General features: G+C 35.0%; 1 protein-coding gene across 2 annotated transcripts in view; it reads right to left on the bottom strand.

The window, feature by feature from the left end:
- SOX6 (SRY (sex determining region Y)-box 6) overlaps positions 1-9405 on the bottom strand; it is a 230192-nt gene extending 220787 nt beyond the window's left edge. For both annotated transcript variants that reach the window (XM_009077468.1, XM_009077536.1), the window contains exon 1: positions 9166-9405. In XM_009077468.1, the coding sequence (XP_009075716.1) occupies positions 9166-9405 (240 nt within the window). The remainder of the gene's footprint in view (positions 1-9165) is intronic.
- Positions 9406-10830: the final 1425 nt, after the last annotated feature.

The raw sequence follows: 10830 nt of genomic DNA, 5'->3' as shown, positions 1-10830 counted from the left end.
CTGAAAAGGGATTGAACAAATAAGCATAATTTTCTTGTTAGTGTACAAAACATATTTTCTTGTGTATTTAGATACTAACAGTTTAAGCAGGCCATTTCCCATCAGTGATCCCACTAGTTTTAGCAGAATAAATGAGGGAGTACTGCTAGCAGTGATGTAAAAGTATTAAAAATTCACTCAGTACTTTTCATATCTGAAGCTAATGTTTATAACAAGAGCTGGAAACTGAATCCTGAGCCAACTTGTGTCAACTTCTTCTACTTCCAAAACAGAGAAAACACATACAAAATGGCAGTTGTATTGGTGAAAGATTGTAGGTCAAAACCAAACAAGATTCAATATTCTTGCCCCTTCCTCTAAATGGCAAAGTACAATATATGGGGAGCTGTATTTGGGGGCTGAGAAGCAACATCTCAGTTTGGGGACACCACAATCATGAGTGGAGAACTTGCTTGGAACAGATCTCTATGGTATCCTCATAAGGGTTAAGGACAGACCAACAGCCTGGTGAACTGGATTCTCAGGTCAGGAGCCTTAAAAGGGGGGGAGTGCATGAGGCTGTGGATTTTAATAAAGAGACAGCACAATTCTTTTATGGTGACATTCATGTTTCATGTTGGGAGGATAGATCCTGTTTCAAGGAGAGAAGCTATCTAAAGGTGAGAAAAGAGGAAACCTCGGGAAATGAAACTGTGGGCTGTACAAAATCAGGGTCACAGTGTTAGTTAGCAATTTAAGAATAACTATGATCAACTTTGATTGAAAGTTGACAACTGCAATCCTACTTAATAGCCAGAGGGGAAAACTGTTTCTATAAGAGTTCAACTGAAATCACAGGATGAATGGCCAAGAAGAAGTAGAAAGCAAATATTACTAACATAAAATGTGTTAGCTAAATTGCTTATTTCCATGTGGATGAGGCTTTTCTGTTAGAAAGGGATATTTATCTGTCTCTGCGTTGAATGGGACACATGTAAACACCCCAGGAAAGTTGGATATCCAGAGTGGTTTTGATTCCAAGTACTAGAGGCATGCTGGCACTTGGAACTAGTCTGGAGTTAACATATAATGAAAGCAAATGTTTACAAAATCATTTCCAATCACTACATTAAATATGGTTTCCCATTTTGAGGAATTTAATTAAACAGAATTAAGATAAATTAAAAATCTAAGTGATCATTTCCAATTCTCATCCGATTAAGAAAAAAACACAAAAGTTTTATTAAGAAAGATTTATTTAAATTCAAGGCTTGAGAATGACTGCTATGAGCTATTGAGAGAACATCATTTGTTAAGTCTCAGCAAATTATGCTAGTGGGAGGGCAAATGGCAAGTAATGGAATAAAGCCTCAAGTATTTAACTCAGCATTTACTCTGATAAAACTTACACTGATTTCACTGCCAAAGTATAGGCTGAATGCAATCTATAAAAGGCTCGTATTTCATCTTTTATACACATCTAAAAAAACCTCAAAAAGAAACAATAGTAAGCACTAGCTTTAAGCCAAAAAATAATATGCTAAATTGAGAATTTAAAAAAAAAATTTAAAAATTTTAAAAAAAGAAAAATAGCTTAGATCAAAGTATCAAGAATGAGATGACATAATCATCAGGCATATATGATATGAGTATGGTCTTTTGAATAGGCCACTGCAAAACTAGATATCTGTTTGGAAGGAATAGGCAGGGACTTCTTGTTTCATGTAAAATATGACCACTTAATTGCAGCAAACCCTTCGTACTCAGTTGTTGGAGCAAACCAGATTAATCCAGGTAAACCAACTTTGGGTACAGAGATTTCAGAAGATTAAAATCTTTCTACTATGTGTTTCAACCTCTCTCTTTACAAATGAGCAACACTTTGTAAAACATGGACAGGCATTTTGCTCCATTCCACAATAGAAAATCACCTCAAAATTCTTAAACACAATGACCAATCATTTCTATAAGGCAATCAACTCACAAATGATATGTATAAACTCGTGTGTATTTGTAAGAGTTAGTTCCTAAGGATTTCCTTAATTATCCAAATACCATATGTCCTAACTCCCAGTGCTTAGGTTTGGTAATAAATCACAACAATATTGAGACTTTGCACTTGGTTAAATGCTCTCATTAAGGAAATTATTAATGTTTATTAATGCTCTTGTTAAGGAAAAAGTAATGGACAGCCATTTGCAAAATGAGCATTTAGACTTACATTTTCATCTAAACTGAAACTGAAGAAGCATTGTGATCAGTCCCAGCTGATTAGCACTGTTTACCTTTTGGGTAAATAAAGACATATTTTGTGATACATGCTGGTCAGAAGCTGCCAAATAAAACAAGGCTTGTGTGGCTTGGATATTCCAGACCACTTTGTATATATCCAACTTCCCCCTATTAGGTCATCTTAATTGTTCAACTTCTAACTAGATCTATTGTGAATATAAAAATATGTCTTTATGTTTTTAGTAACATCAAATGCACATGAAAATCCTTCTCTGTATATAGTTACATGATATGTATTACATGCTTTATGCTTCTCTTTTAGCATTTGCAGAGGAATGCATGCAGGAAACCAGCCTGCTGCATAGAGGACTTGTATTTCTTTAAGGTAAACACTGATGAAATATTTGAAAGATTGAAATAAAAACAAGACATTTATGAGACATAAAGGTATCACATAAAACTGTTGTGAATTACAATAACATTGGCTGAATCCCAGAACAGATAATCCTTATAAACATGCAGGAATGTTGTAAACTGTATACGAATGTCAGTGATACAGTACATTAGGAGATTCATATTACACTTGGTGCTGTGTAAGTCTCAGTCCCTGGATTTTTCATGGCCTCAAAGATTAAAATAAATATATGTAGTATCTTTCCTTACTCCACGAAGATATTTTATGTACACAGTTTTATTATGCTGAACAAAGATACCAAAGTCTGTTTCTTCTTGAGCTGTCAAAGTACAAAAGAAATGCAAAAAGTCCTTGCACAGATGTAGCAAAGTGCTGGATTTTATCTTTTGGCAGGTGCTCAATATGCAGCCCACATAATCACATGTTAATGACTGGAGTGTGTTAATCAGCATGCATACCTGATTCCTTTTTGCCCAAGGAAAAAAAAAATTTAACAATTTAGAACGTGTTAATGCCTCCACTTTTGAACAAATTCGTGTCAATACATAGAAGTGAATGAAAAACTTTTCAGAAATTGCTTCATAAAAAAATTAGGAAATGTTAAAATAAGAGAAAAGAATACACTTACTACAGGTTTAGATGAGCACAAACTACAAAACTTTTGCAAAGAATTCAGGTGATAGTTAATTCTGTTTAAACACAGTTCACCCTAGAATATAGGGAAAGGTTTAAACTAGACTGTGCATTTGGAAAAAAAATATAGCACTGTGTCAAAACACAAATATAACAGGCATGGTAGCAAGAACAATTATTTGATTCGTCTTCAAATAAAGTCAATTTTGTATTTCACCACTCCCATTAAGCACATCATCCTGCACACTTTTAGGGAATTGTCTTATTATTTTTAATATGAAATGTAAACATCTTTTTATGCTAAAGCTAGCTAGTAAAACTTGATATTTCAAACCTTGAGACACATGCTTAGCATTATAGTGGCTGGTAGTCCTAATAAAGTCAAGTGAAGCACATACCTGAATGCTTTCTGAATCAAAACAACATGCTTGGAAAAAAAAATAACATTAATTCTATCTTTTCTGCGATATATTTCTCATACAAGTCTATTTTATGGAAAAATAAAATACCATATCAGCTGCTTTTTCACACCCTTTAATTTCAGCCAAAACTTTGTACCTGTGCAATTATATATGAAGGTATTTATCTCTTTAGTTAGATAAAAATTCTGAAGCACTACCTGGCATGCAGAAATAATACCACGAGGATGGTAGAATTGCTTTTGATCGTCACAAAACTCAGATTTGTACATGTAAATAACAGCTGCATGAGCAATTTAGTGGATGCAGAATTGCCAGAGTTTAGGGCATTTATATTTGATGCATTTTATATGTTCATATTCAGCCTGTAAAGGAACTAAAAATAAAATTTCAAAACATGTAATTGTATCTATAACTTTTGAGAATTTGAAACCATTAATTTATATAACAACAAATTCACAGTGTTTAGCAAGTGTAAACATTTTTCAATGATCTTCCCTAAACACCTGAGTTTATTTTCCTTAAAGGGAAGAACCTTCAACATGAGAAGTTAATAACAAGGCAGGGGGGAGTGACAGGAATGTGCCTGTTTTATGCAGAGACAGCTAGTACCGAAACATTAAGACCTTCAGGAGACCACCTATTTCGGTCTTTCTGATGCCAGTAGCTTTGCTAAAGCTATATAAAGTTAAATTTGATACTTGGTGATTTAAAACGGTTTTAAAAGGAACATGTGGTATTAAGAGATCATCACTTTTCCTGCTGCATATACAAATCTGCTCTCAGTACTGCTGAGACGTACACGCAGCCACAGTGAAAAGGTAGCAAGCCTTTCACTCTTTTGGCAAGAAGTCAACAAATGACAGAGACTTGACATAATTATGAAATATATTTGATGTTGTCATTTGAGATAAAACCCAATGAGATACAATAACTTACTAAATCCAGAGAATCCCTAAACGATGTTACAAAACGGGGAAACATAGCATATGTGTGAAGATAATAAATTGTTTTTATATATGGATATAGATTTGGTTTCCCTCAGTCACTGGGAAATAACAGCCACCCTTTAGTCTTGACTTGCTGCAGTGTTTCCGTGTAACTATTTCTCACTTCCAAATAACAGTAGAGCAAAGAGCTGTGGATGCTCTCATTCAGTGCATGAACATGCTGTCAATATTCCCCCATGGTTGTGGGTAGAAGAGGAACATCAGTAGGAAAAGGAAAGTCTACAGTGACCATCACACTGATACATCATCATGTATAGTGACCAGCACAATGCCTGTGTGTTCTTCACAATCCCTCTTTGTTGTAGGACCAATACATTGGGATTGGGGATGGGAAGAGAATTTATCTCTGTGGTTTTTTTACTCTCGGGAGCAGATGAGAAATTGCAGAATTTGGAGAAAAAAATCCAGATTTCATTAGGTTAAAGTTGCTAAAAATTATTGTTCTGAAGACTCAAGTCCAATATTAACAGTCCTGGGAACACACCTCTGCATTCCTCAAAGAAGGTAAGGCCACTTGTCTAATTTTGTACTTTCTTTTTAGCATTGATTTCTCCTGATACTTCAGAGCAAAAATAAAAAAACATTTGTAATTTACCTCACAAGCTGTATGAGTCTCTATATGATGATGAGGGCCAGTCCTGGTTACCCAGTGAACAAAGCACAGATCATTATTCTCCTTTTCTTTACATATTTGCTAGTAAATATATTATTAGGATACAACAATTCAGCTACTATTAAATTGAGCAAGATGAAGCATTTTTTTGCTTTCCCCATTCAACCTCTCAGTCTGTTACCCTAAGAGAGATGGGGTTTGAATGAAATCTAAACATTTGACTGTAATTTTTGCCCATTACTCACTCCCCATAGGAGAAAGCATGATACCTTCCCCACTTATCTTAGTACCACTTTGTCCTCTTCCCTACAGTTTACTGCAGCAAATAGATATGGCCTTAGCCTAAAATAGATTTTATTTTCTAGTAGGGCTACAATCAGCAATAAATATCCATACATCCTGGTATTTTTATACTAAGTTACAGTTAGAAAACTACACATAATCTTTTCAGCTCAGCAATATGAATTTACAGAAATCTTTGGGTTGCTTTATCTTCTCCCCACTGTAACATCAAATTGGCTGGTGATATGATACTCGCAGTATAAGTCATTACAGGTCTGACGTTACAGTTGTTACACATTGCTGAATCTGTCAAATGAAAAGGGAGCACAAAGGGAATTTCCAAATGCAGCTGCTATTTCCCATTTGTTAAATCCTTTTATTACACCATATAAGTACACAGCTGGGAAATACTATAGAGTGGGAGTTAAAACAAAATATTTTGGCTTCCAGACATTCAGAATACACAAAGGACTCAGTGGAAAGCAATGCCTGATATCAAAAGGGAGTGAAAGTTTGAAAACATTTCTAGCCAGTGTGGGTTTTTTATGATAATGCACAATGTAGTTTAAAGGTATCTTACATTACAGAAAGTGTTGCATACCATAAATGTTAGGAAAAAGTGTAGGGCTTTTTCCAGTCAAATTGCCCTTCTACAGTATCTTTCTTACACGTAAGATCTACACGGCCCTTGTAGCAAGTTGTGATGCATACTGTGTGCTCTCTCAAATTCTATTGAACTCCATAGTAGTTTTAAGGGCACAAAGGATGCATGATTGTGCCTTTAATTAGATACTAGATAAAAGAGAAAACTTTTCTTCCCTGATGTCAACACCGCATTCTCTGAATTTACTATCCTTTAACCAGCCAACACACATTACTGATGCATTTTAATGACAGCATTACTGTCATTTAAAGCAGATCCATCTGGGAAAGGTCAGAAAGCACTTACCTTCTGGGAATTTGGCTTTATTAAGTAGAAAAGTGGTCACTACCACAGCACCTATCTCAGAATTGCCCAGCCCACCTTCTGGAATTTGTCTTACTGGAAAGAAACTTCTATCCTCCCTTTAACATGCTTTCATCAGGATAGTTGCAGGTACCTCTGAATTCTTTCTTAGCAATATTGACACCTGCTTGGAGACTGAGATACTTCAGAGAAACTTTATGCAATTAATTGAGGCTTAAATGTTGCTCATGAAGGACATATTTAAGGGAGAAAAAATTCATACCAAAAAAATCAAACAAGGTACCCTAAATGACAGTCCCTCAAGGAGAAAGAAACTTCCACCACTTCACTGTTGTGATCTAGCTAGTCATCTAACTCACTTAACTGTACGTACACTGGGACCTTGCTCTGTACATTTTAGATCTCTTTTAGGTGCAAGCAAACAGCATGCCTTAGAATTTCAGTCTTCACTGGTAGCCAAGCCTTGTAATTATACCCAGCTTTGAGTTGGGCAAAAAAAAAATCTGTTTGGTTTAGCTGAGAGCTACCTAAATAAGGCTGACATATATCCACCACCAGATTTAACCCAAGGGACTTGTGGAAACTCCTAATGATTTTCAAGACATTCATCTATATATATGATGGAATATTTACTGGAAAAGGGAGAGAGGAAAACCAGAGTGCTAAGTCCCTCAAGCAAAATTTATGCACCTGTTCTGAAACATGATAAGCTGTGTACTGGTTCATGCCTGCCCAGAGGTACAGAGTGTTGACATGATAGTGCAGCATTAAGAAAGAAAACAGAGACTGCACTCTGTTGCTGAGGAGGTAAACTCACTTCAGAGCAATACACACGGGTACAACTGATCATACTGCAAAAGGGTCTACCATTTTGGCTTACTCCAGCTCCAAGAAACAGGCTGAGCAAAAACAATGCATTGAGGGCTCCTGGAGGCTAGGAGCTTGTCTACCTCTAGGACACAGAGTCATTTTGTCAAAGTTCTTGGTGTCCCAAAACCAAAATGCCAAGAATGCACACCTCTCTCTGAATGAATAGGGAAGCAACTGATGAAAGCAGATTTACTTTTTCTACCCACAGAGTTGATCAATCCTTGCTAGTCTGCAACCAGCTTGTTCTCCTGATAACACAGAAGTTAAAATTATTCTAATGTGCTTATTGCATGACTTGTGCAAAAGAGTGACTCTGTCCAAAATGGTTACATCTCAGAATTCTGAATACAAGACATATATACAACTTACAACCTACTTCGCCAAATTGCTATAATCATTTTTCTTTAAAGACATTTTTGCAGTTGAAATTTTGCCTTCTTAGTGACAATCACCAAAATACTTAGGAACATTTTAGGCCTGAGAGAAAGTTATGCACTAGTAGCATTTTTCTGGTTTGGTTTGATCTTATGAATCAGTTGCATTTTAAGAAAAAAAATCCAACACTATATTAACAAAATAGATATTACTGTAGTGCCATTATTTAACTAATTCCAGGCATCATAATATGCACAAAGAACTCCAGCATCTATGATGATTAATGCATCAGAATTGCTATATCTAGTCAAATTTGAAATAAGTCCTTTATTGTTAGTTCTGTTAAAAAATTTCTACAATTGTGTTTAGCCTTATTGAAAGCTGATAATTTGTACTGGGAAAAAAAAAGCTGAAAAAAATCTGCTCACAGATATTTAATAAAAATACAGAAGAAATTTTATGAAAAGGCAGAGTACTCTTTTTTAAATAACTGAATTTAAAGTCTGTGAAAGCCACTTTATGGAAAGTCTGGAATTATGATGTTCTAAATTTACAGAACACCTGGCTGCTCCACGTACGTTAATTCTATTCCTGAGGAGCACATGCACAAAAAATAAATTGATTGAGATGCTGTGCCCATTCAGCCTTCATTCAGCCTGCCCATTTATTGCAGAGTTTTGGGGATGCAGAGACAGAATTACAACCACAAAATAATTCCATCTAGGCTACTGCAGAGACTACAGATAATCTGATCATTCCTAATGTCACCTGTGTACAAACTGGTGATCTAGAGCAGAAGAGCATGACATAGTTATACATAAACACCTTTCCCCTCCGCAAAAAAAAAGTTGTCACTTCCTATAAATACAGCAAGATATTTGTGTCACCTAATACGCCAGCTTCTTTGTTGCAGTGTAAAGATATAATAGTCTAGATTTGGTGGGTTCTATTTCTGAGAGACAAGTAAAAAAATACATTCAAATTTCTTCCTTCAGCACAACACTTTGCAGATGACAAACAGTTGCGAGCTACATCCTCCTGTCAGAAATTAATGCTTGAATATATGAGCTAGAAAGGTTATGACATAAATCAAGGTATGAATGAAAACATGATAAAGAGATGCATTTCCTTTCAGAAGGTGAACTCATCAAATGACCTCATTCATATAGAACTCTATACTTAAGAAGATTATACACTTGTAATTTACAATTATACCATATGATGTTGATCTATTACTGACACCGACACTTTTAACATTTAAAAAGCTTTACACCCATGAAGAATTGTACTGAACATGTCTTTCAAAATGGGAGTGAACAGTCTTTCACAATTCTCATTTAGAAAGCCACTGTGAGAACTGTAGAACTCACCATTCTGTGTTGGGCTGAGATTACTCCATCCCACTCAGGATCTTGTTGGATGGTGGTGACCAGGGTTGGTAGCTCCTCAGAGTGAGGTTTGTTGTGCATTACATTATGTAGAGGCAGATGAGAGGCTGCATGCTGATCACTGTTGCTCTCTTCCTTGTCTCGTGATGCTAAGTCCTGGGTCATTGTTTCCTCTCCATCAGCTGCACATGCAAATGGAGAGGTAGCCTGCTTGGAAGACATTCTTCTGTGAAACAAGAAAACAAGACAAAAAGAAAACATTGATGCTAAATGGAAAAAAAAATCAAGCTCATAACAGTCCTCTAAACACATCACATCTGCCTACAACAGTCAAAAGTTAATCACATGCAGTCAACAGAAGTATTCTAAAATGCACAGATTTGGGGGATCTGGATAAGTTATATGACATCATTCTATTCATTTATACTTGTCAAAAAATATCACTTTCTCAAGCCATAGGAAATTAGTGATTTTATTGGTATTTTCATGTTGATTTTGCATAAGAGTTCAAGTCTTTAAACTCTTACTCCCATGAGCAATCTGAAGGTTATAAGCAAATGTTTAAAGGAGAGAGCCCATCATGCTTTCCTGACCTCATTCCCTGTAAGAAAAAGATGTTTCTACACAGATGAGAATTTTCAAATCCATTTCAAATTCTGCTAAATATGTCCTTTTCTGTTTGTTTAATACTGTACTGCTCTTAAACTGTTTAAAATTGTACCCAGTTTTACCTTTCAGAAAGTGTTTTAGGAACTCATGTGAAAAGTGTTCTAAACCTGAGAGGTTTATTGAATGGGTGGATAATATCTGAGTAATCTCTTCCAGTTCAAATTAAAAATCTAAAATAATTATATTTCCTTTCACATTAGGCATTGAGTATGGGATATAGTTCAACAAAATACTTTAAATTACTTAAATGTGTAATGAATAAATGCATTGATTTATGTTAAATGTCTTTTCCTAATAATGGCCTCTTACTACCATCTCATATGCAAACACAGCTTTCACCACAGTTTCTGCACTTAGATGAAAATATTACTGACTTCAACTCAAAATCTGAAAACAGTGTTTAAAATTTCTACTAAGATTAACTGCAACTGTTAAAACAATCATTAATAAACCTGAAAGAAGACAGCTAAAATATATTAGCTATTTTCCCAGGTTTTAGTAACTTTAGAATATCCTTGACACCGAAACTGCTGAGAAGCTAAGGAATAAGATCTTCACCTTAATTGCTTTTTAACAATAATTGATTTCATACCATTTCTTTAAAAATGCACAAATCAGTTAACATAGGAAACCACATGAGCATTTTTCAAATTAGCAAATCATTAACTTGCTAGTACTGTTTCTACAGACAAATAAATACTGATTAAAGGGTCTGGAAATCTGAGACTAACAGTTAAATTTACAAATCTGTCACATGCTTTCATGAATATTACAGTGAAGGAAATATCAAGTGCAAAGAAAAATAATTAAGTTAATTCCAATTTAAACAGTAGTTTTTATGTAGCAGACTGCGTTTCACATAGGATTTAACAGCTAATGCTAAATTTCTCACAATTAATGAGGGAGTTCAGATTTAGTATCCTACAGCAAAAAAAAATTAATATAGGATCAACTAATCTAATTATGTACAGTTCAATA

This window comes from Acanthisitta chloris, unplaced genomic scaffold, assembly GCF_000695815.1.
Source record: "Acanthisitta chloris isolate BGI_N310 unplaced genomic scaffold, ASM69581v1 scaffold8040, whole genome shotgun sequence".
Lineage (NCBI taxonomy): Eukaryota > Metazoa > Chordata > Aves > Passeriformes > Acanthisittidae > Acanthisitta > Acanthisitta chloris.
This window is presented reverse-complemented; position numbering and strand designations above follow the sequence as displayed.